Consider the following 21,826-nt stretch of genomic DNA (forward strand, 5'->3'; position numbering starts at 1 on the left):
AAAATTATTGCAAGCAGCAAGGGAAAAATGACAAATAACATACAAGGGAACTCCCATAAGGTTAACAGCTGATTTCTCAGCAGAAACGCTACAGGCCAGAAGGGAGTGGCATGATATACTTAAAGAGATGAAAGGGAAGAACCTACAACCAAGATTACTCTACCCGGCAAGGATCTCATTCAGATTCGATGGAGAAATCAACAGCTTTACAGACAAGCAAAAGCTAAGAGAATTCAGCACCACCAAACCAGCTCTACAACAAATGCTAAAGGAACTTCTCTAAGCGGGAAACACAAGAGAAGAAAAGGACCTACAAAAACAAACCCAAAACAATTAAGAAAATGGTCATAGGAACATACATATCAATAATCACCTTAAACGTGAATGGGTTAAATGCTCCAACCAAAAGACACAGGCTTCCTGAATGGATACAAAAACAAGACCCATATATATGCTGTCTACAAGAGACCCACTTCAGGCCTAGGGACACATTCAGATTGAAAGTGAGGGGATGGAAAAAGATATTCCATGCAAATGGAAATCAAAAGAAAGCTGGAGTAGCAATACTCATATCGGATAAAATAGACTTTAAAATAAAGAATGTTACAAGAGACAAGGAAGGACACTACATAATGATCAAGGGATCAATCCAAGAAGAAGATATAACAATTAAAAATATATATGCACCCAACATAGGAGCACCTCAATACATAACGCAACTGCTAACAGCTATAAAAGAGGAAATCGACAGTAACACAATAATAGTGCGGGACTTTAACACCTCACTTACACCAATGGACAGATCATCCAAAATGAAAATAAATAAGGAACCAGGAGCTTTAAATGACACAACAGACCACATAGATTTAATTGATATTTATAGGACATTCCATCCAAAAGCAGCAGAATACACTTTCTTCTCAAGTGCGCACGGAACATTCTCCAGGATAGATCACATCTTGGGTCACAAATCAAGCCTCAGGAAATTTAAGAAAATTGAAATCATATCAAGCATCTTTTCTGACCACAACGCTATGAGATCAGAAATGAATTACAGGGGAAAAAAAAAACACATGGAGGCTAAACAATGCGTTACTAAATAACCAAGAGATCACTGAAGAAATCAAAGAGGAAATCAAAAAATACCTAGAGACAAATGACAATGAAAACACGATGATCCAAAACCTATGGGATGCAGCAAAAGCAGTTCTAAGAGGGAAGTTTATAGCTATACAAGCCTACCTCAAGAAACAAGAAAACTCTCAAATAAACAATCTAACCTTACACCTAAAGGAACTAGAGAAAGAAGAACAAACAAAACCCAAAGTTAGCAGAAGGAAAGATATCATAAAGATCAGAGCAGAAATAAATGAAATAAAAACAAAGAAAACAATAGCAAAGATCAATAAAACTAAAAGCTGGTTCTTTGAGAAGATAAACAAAATTGATAAACCATTAGCCAGACTCATCAAGAAAAAGAGGGAAAGGACTCAAATCAATACAATTAGAAATGAAAAAGGAGAAGTTACAACAGACACCGCAGAAATACAAAGCATCCTAAGAGACTACTACAAGCAACTCTATGCCAATAAAATGGACAACCTGGAAGAAATGGACAAATTCTTAGAAAGGTATAACCTTCCAGGACTGAACCAGGAAGAAATAGAAAACATGAACAGACCAATCACAAGTAATGAAATTGAAACTGTGATTAAAAATCTTCCAACAAACGAAAGTCCAGGACCAGATGGCCTCACAGGTGAATTCTATCAAACATTTAGAGAAGAGCTAACACCCATCCTTCTCAAACTCTTCCAAAAAATTGCAGAGGAAGGAACACTCCCAAACTCATTCTATGAGGCCACCATCTCCCTGATACCAAAACCAGACAAAGATACTACAAAAAAAGAAAATTACAGACCAATATCACTGATGAATATAGATGCAAAAATCCTCAACAAAATACTAGCAAACAGAATCCAACAACACATTAAAAGGATCATACACCATGATCAAGTGGGATTTATCCCAGGGCTGCAAGGATTCTTCAATATACGCAAATCAATCAATGTGATACACCATATTAACAAATTGAAGAATAAAAACCATATGATCATCTCAATAGATGCAGAAAAAGCTTTTGACAAAATTCAACACCCATTTATGATAAAAACTCTCCAGAAAGTGTGGGATAGGGGGATCCTACCTCAACATAATAAAGGCCATATACGACAAACCCACAGCAAACATCATTCTCAATGGAGAAAAATTGAAAGCATTTCCTCTAAGATCAGGAACAAGACAAGGATGTCCACTCTCACCACTATTATTCAACATAGTTTTGGAAGTCCTAGCCATGGCAATCAGAGAAGAAAAAGAAATAAAAGGAATACAAATTGGAAAAGAAGAAGTAAAATTGTCACTGTTTGCAGATGACATGATACTATACACAGAGAATTCTAAAGATGCCACCAGAAAACTACTAGAGCTAATCAGTGAATTTGGTAAAGTTGCAGGATACAAAATTAATGCACAGAAATCTCTTGTATTTCTATACACTAATGATGAAAAATCTGAAAGAGAAATTAAGGAAACACTCCCATTTACCATTGCAACAAAAAGAATAAAATACCTAGGAATAAACCTACCTAGGGAGACAAAAAACCTGTATGCAGAAAACTATAAGACACTGATGAAAGAAATTAAAGATGATACCAAGAGATGGAGAGATATACCATGTTCTTGGGTTGGAAGAATCAATATTGTGAAAATGACTATACTACCCAAAGTAATCTACAGATTCAGTGCAATCCCTATCAAATTACCAATGGCATTTTTTACAGAACTAGAACAAAAATCTTAAAATTTGTATGGAGACACAAAAGACTCCGAATAGCCAAAGCAGTCTTGAGGGAAAAAAACGGAGCTGGAGGAATCAGACTCCCTGACTTCAGACTATACTACAAAGCTACAGTAATCAAGACAATATGGTACTGGCACAAAAACAGAAAGATAGATCAATGGAATAAGATAGAAAGCCCAGAGATAAACCCATGCACCTATGGTCAATTAATCTATGACAAAGGAGGCAAGGATATACAATGGAGAAAAGACAGTCTCTTCAGTAAGTGGTGCTGGGAAAACTGGACAGCTACATGTAAAAGAATGAAATTAGAACACTCCCTAACACCATACACAAAAATAAACTCAAAATGGATTGGAGACCTAAATGTAAGACTGGACACTATAAATCTCTTAGAGGAAAACATAGGAAGAACACTCTATGACATAAATCACAGCAAGATCTTTTTTGACCCACCTCCTAGAGTAATAGAAATAAAAACAAAAATAAACAAATGGGACCTAATGAAACTTAAAAGCTTTTGCACAGCAAAGGAAACTATAAACAAGACGAGACGACAACCCTCAGAATGGCAGAAAATATTTGCTAATGAATCAACAGACAAAGGGTTAATCTCCAAAATATATAAACAGCTCATGCAGCTCAATATTAAAAAAACAAACAATCCAATCCAAAAATGGGCAGAAGACCTAAATAGACATTTCTCCAAAGACATACAGATGGCCAAGAAGCACATGAAAAGCTGCTCAACATCACTAATTATTAGAGAAATGCAAATCAAAACTACAATGATGTATCACCTCACACCAGTTAGAATGGGCATCATCAGAAAATCTACAAACAACAAATGCTGGAGAGGGTGTGGAGAAAAGGCAACCCTCTTGCACCGTTTGTGGGAGTGTAAATTGATACAGCCATTATGGAGAACAGTATGGAGGTTCCTTAAAAAACTAAAAATAGAATTACCATATGATCCAGCAATCCCACTACTGGGCATATACCCAGAGAAAACCATAATTCAAAAAGACACATGCACCCCAATATTCATTGCAGCACTATTTACAATAGCCAGGTCATGGAAGCAACATAAATGCCCATCGACAGATGAATGGATAAAGAAGATATGGTACATATATACAATGGAACATTACTCAGCCATAAAAAGGAATGAAATTGGGTCATTTGTTGAGACGTGGATGGATCTAGAGACTGTCATACAGAGTGAAGTAAGTCAGAAAGAGAAAAACAAATATCGTATATTAACGCATATATGTGGAACCTAGAAAAATGGTACAGATGAACCGGTTTGCAGGGCAGAAATAGAGACACAGATGTAGAAGACAAACATATGGACACCAAAGGGGGGAAAGCCGTGGGGGCGTGGGGGTGGTGGTGTGATGAATTGCGCGATTGGGATTGACATGTATACACTGATGTGTATAAAATTGATGACTAATAAGAACCTGCTGTATTAAAAAAAAAAAAAAAAAAAGAACCAAAACCGCCAAGACAATTTTGAAGAGGAAGAAGAAGATGTGGTAGTGATAAGGTGTGGAGACTTATTTATGCAATAACAAGAATTTTAAAATAAAACTAGTGTAGTGTTGGCATGGGAGTGGGCAAGTACTGTATGTCAATGTAACAGTTCAGAGTGCTCAAGAAATGACCCACATATAATGAGAACTTGGTGTTATGATAAATTGGCGTTATACTGACTAATCAATATATTGTGCTAGATAATTTTGTATGAAAAAAATCAACTTAATTCTATATCTAGGACTCTTCTTGGTGTTTCAGACTCATACTCAAACAATGTATCCCAAACTGAACTGATTGTAACTTGTGAAACTATTCCTTTTGTATTCTGTGTATCACTAACAAAGAAATTTGAAAGCCAGTATTTATTCTTCTGCCTCCTAAATTTATCTCGCACATCCAAGCAATAAAATATTTTGTAGAGTTTAAAAAAAAAAAAAAAAGAATCTATCAATTTAGATGTATAAGCAGAATCTTGGGCTAGTGCAGAAGTAAAGAATTTCTGTCAGTCTGATTAGGGCTTTAAAAAAAAAAACCCATCTTCATGAAAAAAAAATCAGGTAACATCTATTTCTTTTAAGTTTCTAAGTTTATTTAATTACATATATATTTAAGTTTTAACTGATCAGAACTTCTGAGTCCATGATTTTGGTTATAATTTATATGACGATTATTCATACCCATTCAAACTGTGGGTAGTCGAAAGCTTTTCACATAAAGAACTGTGGTATCTACTTATTGCCTTTACTGGTTTTCATAATGAGTTGGGAACAGGGGCGGGAATTTATCAAGTGGCCGGACACTCTGTGCCCAGCTCCAGGCTGGACGCTGGCCCAGGGTCTCTCATTTCATTTACTCCTCACGATATCTTTAAATACCCAAATTACCAGACATGTAAGGAGAGCAACCATTTCATTTCCAGAGAAGCCTGGTACATCTGGCTGGCAATTCGGTTATAGATATAAGGATTTTTACTGGTGCTAGATAAGAGGACGATTAAACGAGAAGGAATTAAAAGGAGGAACATAATTGTCAAACAAACACATCAAAAGCCTCTGGAGAAAAGGGAGGGAAGCAGTTTTCCTGTTCACGGGATGATGCTGAAAAGCCCAAAGAAGGCTAAGAATGTCTGTTACTGAGTTCTGTGCTGTGGCTCACAGGATCCTCCCAGAGTCCTCCCATTTCAAAAAGGGATGCCAGGCCCAGAAGAGCTCAAAGGGCACTGCCAGTCTTGAGCTGTCTTGATACACCTAAGATCTTTTGTAAGCGCTGCTGTTTTTGGATATGCACTGTATGGGCAACACCCTCTTCGTCGCGTAACACGACAGCCCAATCCAGGCCTTGGCTTCCCCATGTCCTTTCTCGTTGAGAGGTATCTTTTCCCAAACTGTGCCTCTCAAACTTGGGCATCGGAAAGACCTGGTGGGGGGGGGGGCTGTCAAACCCCAAGCTGCTGGTCACACCCAGAATTTCTGACTCAGTAGGTTTCGGGTGTGACCCCAAATTTGCATTTCTAAAAAGCTCCCAGGTGCTGTTGCTGGTCCCGGACTACACGTTTAAGAACCACTGTTGTGAAAAAAACAGAACAGGATCCATCAAAGACAGGAAGGGGGGTGGTGGTGGAGGGGGTTGTTTGTTACACGGCCATATCTGCATCACTCACGATCCAAGCCACACGAAGGCAGGCGATTTTGTCTGTGTCGACCCTGCTGCATCCCCAGCGCTTAGGACAGGGGCTGGCATACACTAGGTGCCCTATACATAACTGCTAAGTAAGTCAAATGAATCAGTATGGCCCGTGGTGGAAACTGGGGCCAGCGTGGGGATGGAGGAGCAAGGGAAGTGGTTGTGGAAACACCAGCGACAAAGGGAATGGCGTTTAACAGCTGAATTGCCCTGAAAGGGAAGCTCAACTTGCTGACAACGATGGCAACAACAACGACAGCAGTAATAATATCGATGCTAAGCAACACGTGGGCGTGTTTAGTGTGCAGCTGGAGCGACAGCCAGCACTTTACATGCGTCGGGGCGTTCAGCTTTCACAACAACCTGTGAGGTGAGAACCTGGATTCTCCTCATTTACCAGGTGAGGAAACAGGTTAGAAAGGAAGTAATGCTCCCAAACCACCTAACTATCTACGGAGAAGCTGGTCCCAAGCAGGTCGTCTCTCTTCGTTACCCAGCTGAGTGAACGAGAAATGCAAAACTTCTTTGGCCTTCTCTGAACTGCAGGCTTTGATCCTTTCTTCCCCAAGTGACGGAGAGGCTTCAAGTGGCCCATTCCTAGTATGCCTGATCATAAAACAGGCAGGGCTTTGGCTGGCTACACAGAGCACGTTTTCTCTAGATCATCTCTCAAGAGTGGGACAGTGAATCACAGCGCTGGGGTTCCATGCGGGGGTTAGGCATGCCCGATAAAGGGCTGGTGCAGTGGTGCAACCACAGGGCAGGGAAGGGGGCGGGGGAGACATGTGGGCCGATTTTGCACTCGGGGGACATTGGACAGTGTCCAGAGACAAGTTTGATTGTCGTAACTGGAGGGTGCTACTGGCATCTGGTGAGGAGTCCTCACTAGAGTAACGAGTAGCCACAGGGCACAGGACAGCCCCCCCCCCCACCTCCGCAAAGAGGTATCCGGCCAAAATATCAGTGGTGCTGAAACTCTGCTCCAGTTTCAAAGCCTTCTCTGTCCCAACCCCGCCCCAGGTTGGATGCCTAAGAAACTTCATCGATATTCTCCTACAGCCTTCACTGTCTTTTATCTTGTCTTAGTTATTGGAGAACTTGTTTCATCTTCCCTATCTCCCGATGAACTCCTTGAGGACCAGAAGAACATCTTAGTCACTGAAACACCCAGAATACTGGGAACCCATTCAGCTCAGAGTGGGTGTTCAGTAAGTGTCCTGTACTTTGTTTTCCCTCAAATGGGTAAAAATGCTGAGAATTCACTCCTAACCATGGAGGAGGGGCAGCGGGGTGAACACACTAAGTTAGGAACACACAGTACACTTCCTATAAACTTATCTCATTTAATCCTTCCAACCACTGAAGGAGACAGGAACACTATTTTAGGTCACTACAGCTCATAGAATTTGTGAAAGGTCACACGCTGATAAGCGACAGAGCACGTTTCTGGAGCCAGATGTCAAGCCCTATGCTCCTTCCGTACCCCACGACCATGCCATGGGTCCCCAGAGCTGAAAACCTCCCTCCTACTAAAGACTAGTCCCAGGATTAGAGTATCTGAGATGCTAGCAAGGAAAACAGTAACAGAAAAGGTTGAAAACTTTACCACATTATTAGTGTGATCATCACAAGTCCTGCTACCAAACATAGCAACAAAATTGGTCAATTCAAGGGTTACTGCAACTAGGCTTAAATACAAGCTACATATTTAAAAATCAATGATAAAGATACTTGGAATTTACATGGCTCTTTCATTTTTAAACTTTAATATGCTAGGGCTTAAGAAAATATATCCAAGATATATATTTTTTTAATCTGCAAAATCAGAGAGCACAGGAAATAATGGTCAAAAAAGCCATCTTAGTTCAAGACATAATTATGTGACCTTTCTTTATGCACAGCACTCTCCAGCTGGCTCTTTGCTTTCTCAGAGCAGCTAGGAGCCAGGCCCAGACCTGGGAAAGTATGTCATAAATAACATCTGATGGCTCGTCTCTGGGAGCCCTGACAGTATTGATCCCCCAAATCAACCTGATGAATCTGTCTCGTTTTCATATTATAGAAGGAGAAGTGAAAATGATCAAAGGTTTTTGTAGCACCACATTAATTTTTTGTTTTTTTAAGCTAAGGAGGACAGTCTTGGCTGTCTGTTGTTCATCAAGCCCTCCACTTTAACCTCTGTGCCAAAACCACATTCCCAGGGCTGGGTCCTAGCCTCTTAGAAAGCTGGGTGGCCCACGGCATCCCTCACAGCCAGCTCATTCCAAACTCACCATTCCCTCCACGGGGTGCAAACCCTGATGGAGGAAAAGCTCAGCCGTGTCCATTCTTTCAGCCCCAGGAGCTAACCATCTTGGGAGTCAAGGTCTTGTATTTCTTTTCTCCCTTAGCCTGTCTCTCACTTCCATCTTGCCTTTCACACCATCACTGTTGCTGTCCTGCTTCCAGACTCATCAACTCTGTAGCACCCATGCTCTAAATGGTATGCCCTACTTTTCTTCCCAGGGGAATTTCTGCCTTTCTGTCCACTTGGTAACCTGTTCCAGGCAGGCCCCCAGACCCGACAGAATGGAAAGTCTTCCTGCTATAGGGTAAAGTAAATCCCTTGAGGGCCGGGTGTCCAGCGTATCACCCCGGTTCCCAGTGGTGTTGGTGCCAGGCAACAGTGCTTGCTTGGACCCCCTAAGTTCTCAGCCCCTTGGGAGTGCTTTTTGTTTCACCTCCTTTGGGTTTTGGGTCACTCGTCTTTGGATGGTTTGCCTTGGCAATGACCTGGAAGTCCAGAAGCTGGTACAAGGGTAGGCATGGGGTACCAGTGCACCTGGCCCAGATTTCTGGGGTCTGCAGACTTTGGAGCCAGGCTCCTTGGGTTCAATTTCACTTGCCTCTCTCATCCGCGGAGCCCTGAGCCAGCCTCTTAACCCCTCATTGTCTGCTTCTTCCTGTGCAGGACAAGCATGGTAATAATACCCACTTCATAGGTTATGTGGATAATGTGTTAATGCACATAAAGCACTTACTTTAGTGCCCTCCATGCGCGTGGACACTTGATAAACATTAGCTATTATTATCCCATAGACCAGAGACTGCTGAGTGGCAGCCCTGAAGCCAAATCTGGCCCAGAGACCTATTTTGTTTGGCTTGCACATTTTCCGTTTTAATTGAGCCTGCATTTTAGAGCTGGTAGATTTCTGGCATTTTAAGAAAATGGAAGATCTGGCAACAGATGGGACCTGCTTTCCTCTCTGGAAGCCATCACCTGGGGCGGGGTCCCTCCTCGGCTGCCTTCTGATAGGGCATTTCTTCTTTGTTCAAGCCCAACTCCCACACTACTTATCCCCACCTTTCCATACCCCCCAGTTAATTCCCTGCCCGGCCCTTGTAGGAAGGCAATCTCTATTCCAGACCAACTTTACCAATGTATCCAGTGTTAGGTCCTATTATTCCGCCATATTGACACCAGTCCAACTGGTCTCCTTATGCTAGCCGACCTCCTGCCTTCCTACCTTGGCCTCATGACGTTTCCCCAGCCATGAACAGCCTCCCAAACCTTCCCCGTCCACCTACTCCAGCAGTTCCAATTGAGTGCACGTTAAAATGACCTGGGACACTTCCAAAAAATACTGACATCTAGATAGGGGTATTTCTCGAAAGTGCCAAGATGATTCAAATATACACCCAAATGTGCTCTAAGGTCCGGTGACCATGGGAACCATGGCCTGCCCATTCCCATGGTCCAGCTGGCACATCCTGTCGATACTGTACAACCGAGGACAAGATGAGTCTTGTTTGACTCCTGTTTAGTCTTGCTTGCGACTCAACTTGTGTTTAAAGCCTGTCTCCCCAAACAGACTATAAACTCAAGAGTGGGTGGATCACACTTCATACTTCTTTTGCATCCTCAACAGGAAGACTGGGGTGCCAAGCACACTGTGGGTGCCTAATGACAACGCCTCCTGTCAAATATTTGAGCGTCCACAACGGAGAAGGCATTGCAAGGACGACACGATGAGAAAACCACAGCCTGGTTTCCTGAAGCTTGTGGGTTTGGAGGAAGAGTGAGCCAAGGGCACCACTGATGAGGATACAAGGTAGACTAAGACATGCTACAGGAAGGAAGCAGTAACTTGAGGGAAGGGAGGGACCCAAGGCCTGGGGAATCAGGGAAGGCTCTGTGCAGGGGGCGTCCTTGACAGGCTGGTGGGAAGGACGGCTGCAAGAGGAACAAGCAGATAAATGCACCGGAGGGAAAGCAGCAGCCACTGTAAGCACTGTGCCATGCCAGGACCCCAGTGGGGAGGGATGGGAAGCAGAACGGGAAGGGCGAGATTTCACTGGACCTCCAACACTAGGGAAAAAGGTTGTAATTAATTTGATAAGTCACGGAAGCAGCCCGTGAAGGCTGTGATTCTGGCCTCCTTCTAAAAGCCAGGCAGAGGGAGAGGTGAGGGGTAAGTGGGAGGAACAGGCATAACACACTAAACAACTAGGCACTGAGAGAGGGAGAAGAGAAGGGGACAGGGGGGCCCGCAGGTAGCTCCCCCCACCGCCACACTGACTGGGGCCTCCAATCCTGCAGGGCTCCAGACACCTCAGACACCCTGATCTCCACCATTCAGTCTTAAGCCCTAGTTTACTGTACAGGAGTGAAATCATGTTAAGAGTGCAACTTTATTAACACAGGTAATCACAGAAATAAAAGATTTTGGTCATGACACTTATCACTACCGAAAGGACTACTGTAATAAGACGTGTATCTTTCTGCTCTGTCTCCCAAGTCCATGGACGGCTTATAAAGAGATACAAAGATCCTACAGAGTATGCTGGGAGAAAACCGCCCCGTGGTTCACTCCTCCTCCTCATCACCGCCATTTTTAGAGGTGTAAACTGGGTCTGGATGAACGCGAGGGCTGGTTCAGAAACTAAACCACCAAAGGATGGGCCCAAGAGACAGCCATGGAAGAAAAGGGCAATTCCACCACGTATCTACTGAATCCTTCCCATGGGTCAGGCACCGGTCTAGGCACCTGACAAATATGAACTCATTTAATCGTCCCGATCCCCATGAGGTAGCTACTATGATTTCCCCATTTTACAGGTGAGGAAATTAAGACGCAGAGGTTAAGCAGAGTTGCCCAAAGTCACACAGAATAAGAACCCAGACACTCTGGCTTCAGGCTCCATCGTCTGACTCGTATACTTGGCTGCCCTTCAGTTTGCCTTTTAGGTGGAGGGTGTGGGTTAGGTACATATAAGCCTTCACCTCTCCTGAGGGCTGCCAGACCCAGAAAGGCTCATAAGGGATGGGGTCACAGGGCTGCTGCTCTGGTTATATATTTCTGGAGCCTCAAAGCATCAGACGTGGAAAAAGGGCAAGGGAGGGGTGAAATCTATAGGCTCTGAGCTGACCTCCTGTGACCCCCAGTGTCCAGAGCTGCAACTTTCAGGATCATGAAAACCAGAGCTTGGGGGAGCGCTTCTCAGCAGTCAGGCGCGTGCTGGAGAAGCCACCGGGATCTCCTGGGTAGCCAGGCATGAGCTGGCTGGGAGGACCAAGGGCGTTCAGCTCCTCTGCTGCCTGAGATGGACTCCATCCACCATAAAGTCCTCCAGGGGAAATCAGCTTCACTGGTAACTACAGGTCTCATCAGCAGTTGCTCCCTGATCTAAGACCGCACCTACACATGGCACCTTTCTGGTTTGTGGTTTATAGACAAGCCATATATCCCCGCCCCTAACGCGTTGGTGAACTACAGCGACATTGGATTATGTTTCACTTTTAGGCTTCAGGGCTTGAAGTGATTCTATTTTTAAGCTTTCTCAATTCCACAAGGAAAAGAAGACGTTTTATGGAAATTAGTTCTGGTTTTTAGGGGATGAGGACTTCTTCCCCTGAAAGAGTTAAACTTTGTTAAACCAGCGATCTTCCTGAAGGAAGGGCACCTAGTCTAATGTCACTGGGCAAGGGCCCCAGGACCTCTGAAAACCACAACAGTCACCCAGGATGTGGACAGCCCAGGACAAACCTCCAACACCAGAGCTGTACTGTGCCCTTCTCCTGAAGAGAGCGGCAAAAATCCTTTCAGGTTCTATTCTCAGTGAAGTATGTTTCACCGTTTGAGCACCGGAAGTGTCATATCCACAAAAATTTGCAAATAACAAATAAAGCTTTAAGAAGGCTACTATCATGTTTCTATAAGAGTCAGTCATTCCTTCCATTTTTTAAAATTCCCTTTCATTGAACATCTAAAGGAGCATGGCTTATTTTGTACCTTTGAGAATGAGCTGTCACTCTAAAGCCAACTGTTCAAAGGACACTTCTGTGTCTATTTTAAAAATGTAACCATTCCTGAAGGCAATCTAAAATGTATTCTACACATCCCAATTTTCCCATATAGGGCACATGAGACTTAGTTAACTTTCTCTTGGCAAATGGGGCTGCTTCTAAGAATTCCAGTCTCCAGTTTCAGTTCTGGCTTTGCCACTAGTTAGCTTGTGACCTTGGGTAAGTAACAACTGCATTGGGTCTTAATTTCCTCCCCTGCAAAATGAAGGGGATTGGGTCTGATGATGACTCTTGCTTTACAGCTCTCACATGTTACGATTCAAAGACAGTTGGGAATATCAATTATTGCCTATGCTAATTAGAAGAATTAGTTATAAGAATGTTGTCTGGACACTAGAAATAGCCCCAGAGGGTTGGGCTACAGTAATAGAAAGCAGACTGAAGTCAATTACTTTTATTCTTCTTACTTCCTCCTATCTCCTCTCTATTCCATCAGCTGTCCATTCTCACTGCTATCAACCTCCGCTGGCAAAAACCCTGGCCTTAGTTTACAAAGCTACGCAGTGGTCTGTTTCACCCAGGTTCTCCAGCAAAGCAAGGGGCCCAGGCTTTGTGATGGCAACCTGGCAACCAGTGGGCTTTATCTCTTCCCCTTCAAAGTTATATTGTAGATGATTGTGGCCGTCACAGCAACAAGATTGACCCCCAGTTAAGGTTGGAGGCGGACTGAGAATGCATCCTTGTAACTTACACATTCTTTGAGTTCTAAAAACGCATTGCTTTGGGAGGAGAGCATGTGAAGCAAAAGTGACAACAGAAAATAAACCGATTTCCTTCTTACTGGCCCCAAAGCTATATGTATTATCCCTCTATATCAACCCTACTCCTGCCCTCCAGGATTCCTTACCCCATCCCAGCTGTTGTCTTTCTGTCCCTTCTGTTGTATAACTTTTCCTCGTGTACGATACATTTTCCAAGCCACTCTTGGGAGCCAGAGAGAAGGTCAGCGTAAGAGGAAGGAGATACCATTAGTGGTTTCGTATACTTACTGCTTTCCCAGTTAGCTTCCCTTCTTAGTCCCATGAAAAATGATTAGTAGAAAAAATGCTTCTTAGCAATTGTAAATACAGTCCCCGAAACACTTTTAAGCTGCTAACAAGCATGAAAAATATGCATTAAACCACATGCTTAGTACCTCAAAGAATTCAGGGAAGTTCCTCTCTTTAAAAACCAAAATGAAACAGAGCATCTGATAAGAATTGCAATCTACCTTCTTTGCCTTGCACTATTTGGGGTGGTTTCATGGGCATCTAGGAGGGATGTGATTTAATGAGCACAGGCAGTGGCTGATCTTTCACTCTTCCTAGTTTAAAATGTTAGTAGAGAGTAGGTGATTAAAAAGGAATTGGAGTCAGTCAGCCTGGGAAAGTGGATGTAAACGAGACATACAAATGGAATATATGTTAAGTCATGTTAAATTAGAAAACCAGCCAGAAAAATCAACTATGAATGTTTGAAGCCTTGCCAAGTGGGTCCAGGTCCTTTGGAAAAAGGCTAAAGGTATGGATGGCGTGTCTTTGGGGATGGCAATAAAAGACCATATGGATTATACCTATGAGAAGTGAGAATAAAAGCCACTTTTCCCTCCAACCTTTCAATCTCCAGGTGCTATTATCTATTCATGTCTAAGCTTAGAGTATTATTTTTTGTTTTGACGTTAGCTTTACACAGCACAACATTAATCTCAGAATCTACTCTTCCAAGTATTACATAAGGTGACGATTTATAGAAAAACGACAACAAAAAAAAATCCTTTCCTGTTCACAAGCTTGGGTTCCTTAGCTCACAGAGCCACGTTTAAGGGTGCTTTGTTTCAGAGGATGATTAGAGTGGTGCCCTGGGTACTGATTATAGTGGAGCTATTTGTACTGCCTGAGTCTGGGCACTGCATTATATTAAAACTTCCATTCTGGGGTATGTAGTGACTAAAAATTCTCTCCTAGCTTAAACTTGGCACCAACCATCTATCTCAGCAGAAGCAAGATTATTGACTACAGAACCACAGGAACCCAGCATTTTTCTTCTTTTATACTTATACAGGAAAGAAAGAGACTCAGCTGTAGCACCTATGGTTTCTCCATTCTTACAGGGAAATTTCAAGCATTGTGGGTTCCTTCCCAAAGTCTAATCAGTGGGATGCTATGACTGGATTAAATTAAATCAGATGTGACAGGCCATTGTCTCTTGCATTAATAGAGCCCAAACTTTCTAGAAGCAGAATGAAATCATTTCAGCTTCTTTTTAGCAGAGGCAGAAAATGATGAAGCCCTTTCAGTTCCAGAAAATATATAGCACTTGTGACTCTGGTTTCTCTAGACTCCTTCCATGTGCAACAGCTCACCATCTAGAACTGAATTTATCTAGTGCATGTCTCTGACATGGTGATGATTAAGAGTTCAGTTCTACAAAAGCCACTAAGCACGGGCTGCACGCAAAAGATGGCCGGTCCATGCAGTCAAGGGAGGAGCGAGGCAAAAAAGTGAGGATGAGTTGATCTAAATTTGTCACAACTCAAGGCACAAGCTCATGCTGGGGCAGTTCATCACCACCATCTCTAACATAGGCCTGTGGTACTGACGTGTCCCTATTTTATCCATTCTTAGGAGAGCCATGATTTATGGATTTATAAACTCAAGTTAACTAGGTATAAATAGTTAATTACATATCATTTTTAAAAACTTTTAACCATTTTACTCATATATGTCAACAAAGGGGCAGTGTGCACATGGTCTTACATTATTTCTCTAAGTTCCAAAAGAATATAAATTTCTGAATATTCATTTTATTGGGCATGTACTATTTACCTGGCACTGTGCTGTTTTACATGCATTATCATATTTAACCCTTAAAAAGAACTTTCAAGTTCGTACTGTTATTATCCCTGTTTTACAGAAGAGGAAACTGTGTTGTGAGAGTTTAAGTTATTTGCCTAAGATCCAATGACTTGTAAATGACAGAGGCAATTACAGCTAGTAAGGTAGTACTGAGATATACATATGTATATATATATTTTTTCCACATTAAAAAAAAGGTGAAGAATATGCTCCTGGTTGTTCTAGAGACAGAACATGGAATCAGAACCAGGTGGGTCTGTAACTGTGGCCACTTGAACAGGAGTTCTCAACCTCTCTTGGATGGAAAGTGTTTAAATGATCTCTTTGCTCAGCCAATCACTTAGCTATCCCCATGTTGTCCCTCCTGCTTAGGGAAAGAATATCAACAAAAGTTCAAGACTTAAATAGAAGTCTAATATAATTAGACTCTAATATAATTAGAAACCAAACTTTATATACAGTGCTCATGATTTTGGAATAATAATCTCATGGCAAGGAGGATAAAGTTTTGAAGTAGCTTGGAAGGTGGTGAGGGTAATTTTTTAATACTTTAAATACTTAAATACAATGAATTACATAGAAGTTTGGCTAGACAGTTTCAGAGACCTGGCCCAGGTGGGCTAAAATTTAAAACGAAAAAAAAAAAAAGCAAACTGGTCGTCTCACAATTTCCCATTGTCAAAACTACCCTCCCATAAATCTGAATCAAGTCCCAGAAGTATGTCAATAGCTGGTTGTTTCAGATTAGGTTTATGATATAGTGACAGAACCCTGTAGGGGGCAAATATGCTTAAAATATATCCAAGCACGTTTAGGTCAAGTCAGTAATAGTATTTAATGCTAATAAAAGCGTGGCATATTCTCGTGTCTGAGAATCCGGCACACTGGATACTGTTATGTGTAAGCAGGTACTGTACTCTTTCCCCCCTGCTGGCAGACCCTAGTCACTAAAACACCATGAGCTTCTTTGACTGAGATGGTATCACACATCCCTAGCAAGTATCTCTGGGGCTGCAAAGCAGTTAAGATCCAACTCGAGGAGAAATTGGGAAGAGTCATGAATTAAAATTTTTCATTATTCCAAAACCCATCTCATCCCCCAAAGTGTTGCCTCGGTGCCCACTCTCTTAAAGACCCCTGCAAAATCTTGATTCTTCAAAAATTCAGCCCATTCGGAGCCGAGACGAGGTGAGGTCAACGACTGATATTATCAGCCAACCATTTATCTAACTGGGTTTGGTTCGTTTCTAGCCTCGTGGGGGCCGAGCCTCACCACGAGGGTGAAGACAGGAGGCATGGAGGAAGGGAATGAAGGAGAGAAAAGGAGAAAGGAGGAAGACCTCCGGGCCACACTTCTTTCTAGTATCAACAAAAAGAGAAGCCGCATACTGACCTAAATCATCTCTCAAAGGCGCTTTATAAATTACAGGGACAAAGGGAGGGGGTGGCGGGTGGCCTGGGAATCCTACAGACACCCTACCCTCTGACCCGCCCCCCTCCCCCTCCAGCACAAGGGAAGGAAGATAGAAAACAGAGCTCAACTCGGCCATTGGCGAGAAGCCCCCCCTCCGGTTTTCGATCGCCCATCCCTTGGCCCCCTAGAAAAAAACACACGTAAACACCATACCCACCCCCTGGGGCGGACACTCCTGCCCGGAGGTTCCTAGAACCGGAGGCCGGGCATTTACTTAGTTAGATTTTTCTTGCTTACTCATTTCCCTCGAGCACCCAACCCCCCGTTCCCACTCCAAAACCCCGCTCAACCGCCTACCCTCACGGCTCCAACCCCCAACAGAATCCGGTGCCCCCGCGGCGGCGGCGGCCCCCGAGCCGTCCCGGTCACTAACCTGCTGCTGTAAGGGCATTTCCGAAACCAGCCTGGCTCCGGGGGGAGGTGGGGGGGGGCCGGCTGGAGAGGGGGCCCGGAGGGCCGAACGGACCGGCGGCGCCGGGCGAGGGCGGGCGCCCGTGGAGGGGGTTGGGGAGAGGAGAGGGAGGGTGGCCGCTCCGGGGGCGGGTGCGAGGGCGCCGGGACCGTCCCAGGCCAGGGAGCCGGCGAGCAGGAGGAAGTGGGTGCCCCCTCTCCCCCTCCAGCGCCCCCTCCCGCCGCCGCCTCCTCCCCAGTCACAGGCGCGTCCTCCGCGCACGTGTGCGAAACGTCACCGGCGGGTCCCGGGGAGAGGGACAGACCCAGGCGGCGGGACGGGAACACGGCTGCCCCCGCCCTCCGTCGCCGGGGGGCGGAGAGGGGGACAGGGCGGGGAAGGAAGGGGCAAGGGGAGAGGCGGGTCAAGGGCAGGCCCGGGGCCCGGCGAGGAAGGCCCGGGCGCTCGGGCCACGCGGGCGCCGCCGCTGCCACCACCGGGATGCGCCCAGGCCGGGGCGCCCGCCCGCTAGCCCCTCACCCCCAGACAGCCCACGCCCCGGCCTGCAGCCGGCTTCCAGCTCCACCTCCCCCCCCGGCTTCCCCCAGCCCCTTTGTTGCCGGGAGTTACAGATCCCAAAATGTGTCAAGCGCAGCCTGGCAAAGCCCCTGCACTCCGAGCACGCCTTAGGGACCCCCGGCTGCCAACGGGCCTCCGAGGCCGGCGGGCGGCCATCACCCCCAGGGCCCCCCCGGTTTCCACCCCCCTGGAGTCTCCCACTCCCCAGTTCACTACTCCCTCCCCCACCCCCTTCTCCATCCGGGGCGTGACCCCTTCCTACGCCCGAGAAAGAGGAAGCTTCGAGCTGGAGGGGAGGGGAGAGTGGGGGTAGGGAAAAGTGCAGGAAAGGAAGGGGGGGCCGCGAAAAGTTTCGGAGTGTTTGATGTGGTTCGCGCCAAGGCGATCCCCGCTGCCCCGCTTGCCTGGCGGAGCCCCCCAGACCCTTCGGGGGCTGGGAGGGAACACACAAGTCTAACAATAAACCCTCGTTGGAGGGGCAGCCGCCGAGGCCCACGACGCTCGGCCCCGCGCTCTCCCAGGGCGGCCCGCAGCGCGCCCACCACCCCGCGCGGTGCGAGCCCACCTCCCGCCCGGGCTGGGGACGGTGGGAACGGGAGGGCATTACCGGAGGGCCGCCGCCGCCGCCGCCGCCGCCGCCGCGTCCCAGCGCTGGTGGCTGCTGCAGCAGCCCGGCTCTGCTGGAGGGTCCGTGCGGCGTGGTGTAGAGGAGGCTGCCGGCGGTCTGCTCCACGCCGGGGGCACTGGGGAGGAGGGGGCCGGCGGCGACGGCGCCGCTTTGGAGGGAGGAGGAACAGGAGGTGGTGGAAGTGTTCGTGGTGAGGATCTGGATGTACGCGCTCGGGGCGGCGGCAGCAGCGGCGGTGGCGGCGGCGGGGAAGCCGGGGCTGGCTAGCAGTGCCCTTTTGTCCATGGAGGCTGCAGCGGCGGCGGCGACGACAGCCGCCCCCTCCCCACCCCCGGCGGTCACCAGGTACTGCTCCAGGGCGGGCTGGATCCCCTTTCTCATCTCTCGCTCCTGCTCTTTTTATTGCTATGGTATATTAACGTATTGTTTTCAATTTCTTTATTATTTGCAGTCGGAGTTTCCAAGTCTCTCCTTCTCTCCTCCCCGCCCGGCGCTTCCGAGCCCCTTCTCTCCCTTTTCTTTTTATTTTTCCGCACCGCCCGGGCCCCGGGGGCCAAAAATAATCGGGGCTCTGGAGAGAGGAGGGTCCCGGGCGCACGGATATCGGGCCCCGAGGGGGGATGGAGGCGTCGGGGGCGGCCGATGCAATGGATTGCGAGGCGGCGGCGGCAGCACGGGTGCTGCGGCCGGCAGCTGAAAAATGGCTCCAGGAAGCTGCTGCTGACAATGAATGAAGGGATACGGTTTACGCGCCAAGGTCCTCCCGCGAAACTCAGATTTCCCGCCGGCTTTTCAAACCATATTTGCATATCCCCGCCCCTCAACCCGCCGAGGACCGTTCCCACAGCCCATTGGGCCTCTGTCTCCTTCCTTCCGTCCCAATCACGGAGCAGGGTCGCAACTTGCCGGTTTCCATTGGCTGCCGTGCATCATGGTTGCCGGGGCGACAGGGGCCCTATTTGCATATGCTTCCTTGATTGGCTGGGAGGGAGTAGGGGTTTTAGGAGGTGGGGGTAAAGTCCGCCTTCTCTCCCACGGAAGACCACGCCTGGTGCGGGCTCCGCCCCTGTCCCCGCCCGCCAGCCGGGCGGGCGCTGCTGACCTGGGCAGGGACTCCGCGCCCCGCAGACTCAGTGTGGATCTAACCTAGAGCGCAAGTTTCGCTTTTGTAAATTGTGAAGGTGACTAAAGGGGACACTTTCGGGAACTCTCTTCCGTTTGACCAGTCAGTGTAATAGATGAACAACAGCGAGAGATTCTCCCAAGTATATGCCAAAGGCAAGTTGGACCTTGCGAACGACGCCTGGCAGGTGGAAACTGAGCCCTTTAAATCGTGGGTTTCTCTCTTCCTGAAATCCGACCAATGCCGCGGCGAGAGCTGATCCCGAGGCCGAGGCTGATGGACAGAAGCATGTGGGCCGACAGAATCGTGGGGGCAGTAGGTTCGACTGACGTGATTGCGGGCACCATTTAGTTACCATTCCAGATCATTACCGGTAGCTTCATTATTAGCCTGGATGGGGTTTAAGTAAAAATTAACTCCGAATGTTTTGCCGAGTGAACTCTTACCACAAGTACTGGTTTGAGTCCAGCAGACACCCCCAAAACCCTACCCACTGGCCCAGAAGCACCCAGGGCAGTTAATCTGGGCTAACCTAGGACTGATTTGCGTGTTTCTAATCCTCCAAACAGTAATCCGAAGACGTACGTGCTTCCCACGATGACGTCTTGCTCCTAACAAACGCTGCACGCTGGGCACGAGCACTTTACAATTTCGGTATCCTACCAAGTTCTCTGACACGACGACCCAAACCTATTACAAAATATTTTAAAAGAATTTTTTAAAGTAAACTAGAAATTGCCACCAGAAAAATATTAAATTATTGTCAAATTGACTTCTGTGTCGGTGCAAGTGTTCACGGGTCTTAAAATTGAAGATTGCGCCTGTGAGACTGAGCAGGAAAAGGGACTCCGGCAGGTTGTGGGGAAAGGTGTACCTAGGTCAGGTCATCATTTACAGTTCCAGTCACTGAGAACTGCACAAAATAGCTGCTGATCTGGTGCTCACTGGGTGATGAGCATTGCAATACCTCAAGCCCTTTTGCAAGACTTTTATTATTATTATTAATTTTCAAAATGCATATGCTCAGTCTTCTGAAAGGCCTGACAAGATAAGTCAGTTCAGGCTAGGAGTCCTTACTACTTCAGTCCTGTTACCTGAAATAGGGTGAACTCAAAGTACTGTTACACCTTGCACCAGGCTCAGGAATATTTTGGTCTTGCGCTCAAGCTAATTGAGGATCCAAGGCCCAGTAGCCAAACATTTACTGACATAAATGATATGTGTCATCAAACTGACACTGTCTTTAGGGCAGATTAGGTGGTATTCAAGGGGCATCAATTGCTGGTTGGGCTAGAGGCATAAGGTATTAGCAACTTGCTTGACCTTGTTGCATCAAAGTTACTTTCCACTGTGACTCACTATGGAGGAAACTCGTACTGTAACTGCTTGGATATCACCAGCTGTAGAACATCACCGGCAGCATGCATTTTGGTGGCTCTTGTGGGGATTGTGGGAGGAGGGAATGGTGCAACATGCACAGTCATTATAAGACCTGCATTTTAAGATTAGAGACAAGCCTAGGACCTGGGACTGTGCACACAGTCTCTGCTTGAACTCCTCACACTCCTCTTTACTGGTCACAGTAAGATGGCTATAACACAGTCACAAGGGAGCAAGTGTTCACCATCTAGATTCACACCTGCGGTTCTGGTTTAGAAGGCTTTGAAATATTTACCATTCTACCTTAGCCAAGTTGTAATTTTTAATGTAGGGTATTCGGTAGAGAAACAGATGTTTTGACATTTTATGCCTAGTGAACCACAAGATGGGGTGGGAAGGGTTCACAGAGAGAAGAGGAGGTGTTAGAAGTTAAGATGCTAAAATTTGGGGCAGGCTATCAATTTGTGGAGAGGTAGCCTGTTTTAGAAGAAAGAAAATGGGCTTTGGAGCCAGAGTGATCTGGTTTAAATTCTAGCTCTGCCACTTGCTGGCTATATAACTTTAATCTTTACAAGCCGGTGTTCTCGTATGTTCAATGGGAACCCATATTGTAGTACCGGTATTGCAAGATTATGATGAAAGGAGGCAATAATAATGGCGCTTGACCAGGTATACAGCAAGTGCTCAATAAGTGGTAGGTACTTATGATTCTACTTGTTTGTGTGATTGTGCTTTGCAGCTCTTCGTAGTCCAAGCTGACTCCCAGCCTCTAATCTTCATACTGCCCTAGATGTCCACTTACTGTGGCAGCTTAGCTTTGTCACAGGGCAGGAACACGATCATGTCTTGGTTAGTAAGGATTATAGAATCCTGACTCCGAAGTTCAAGGTAATAAAGTCAGCTCTGCTGCTCATCCTACTCTAACCTGCTCATCTGTTCATGGCCAGCTTCTGGTTGGTTACTAAGTCTGAGTCCCCAAGACCTTC

General features: G+C 46.1%; 1 protein-coding gene across 2 annotated transcripts in view; it reads right to left on the reverse strand.

Annotated features, from left to right (window-relative positions):
* Positions 1 to 19,019, reverse strand: part of E2F3 (E2F transcription factor 3) — an 80,178-nt gene extending 61,159 nt beyond the window's left edge. For both annotated transcript variants that reach the window (XM_068558785.1, XM_068558784.1), the window contains exon 1: positions 18,317 to 19,019. In XM_068558785.1, coding sequence (XP_068414886.1) covers positions 18,317 to 18,718 — 402 coding nt within the window. In that variant the 5' untranslated portion in view covers positions 18,719 to 19,019. The remainder of the gene's footprint in view (positions 1 to 18,316) is intronic.
* Between the last annotated feature and the right edge of the window lie 2,807 nt (positions 19,020 to 21,826).

Source organism: Eschrichtius robustus, chromosome 12 (genome assembly GCF_028021215.1).
Source record: "Eschrichtius robustus isolate mEscRob2 chromosome 12, mEscRob2.pri, whole genome shotgun sequence".
NCBI lineage: Eukaryota > Metazoa > Chordata > Mammalia > Artiodactyla > Eschrichtiidae > Eschrichtius > Eschrichtius robustus.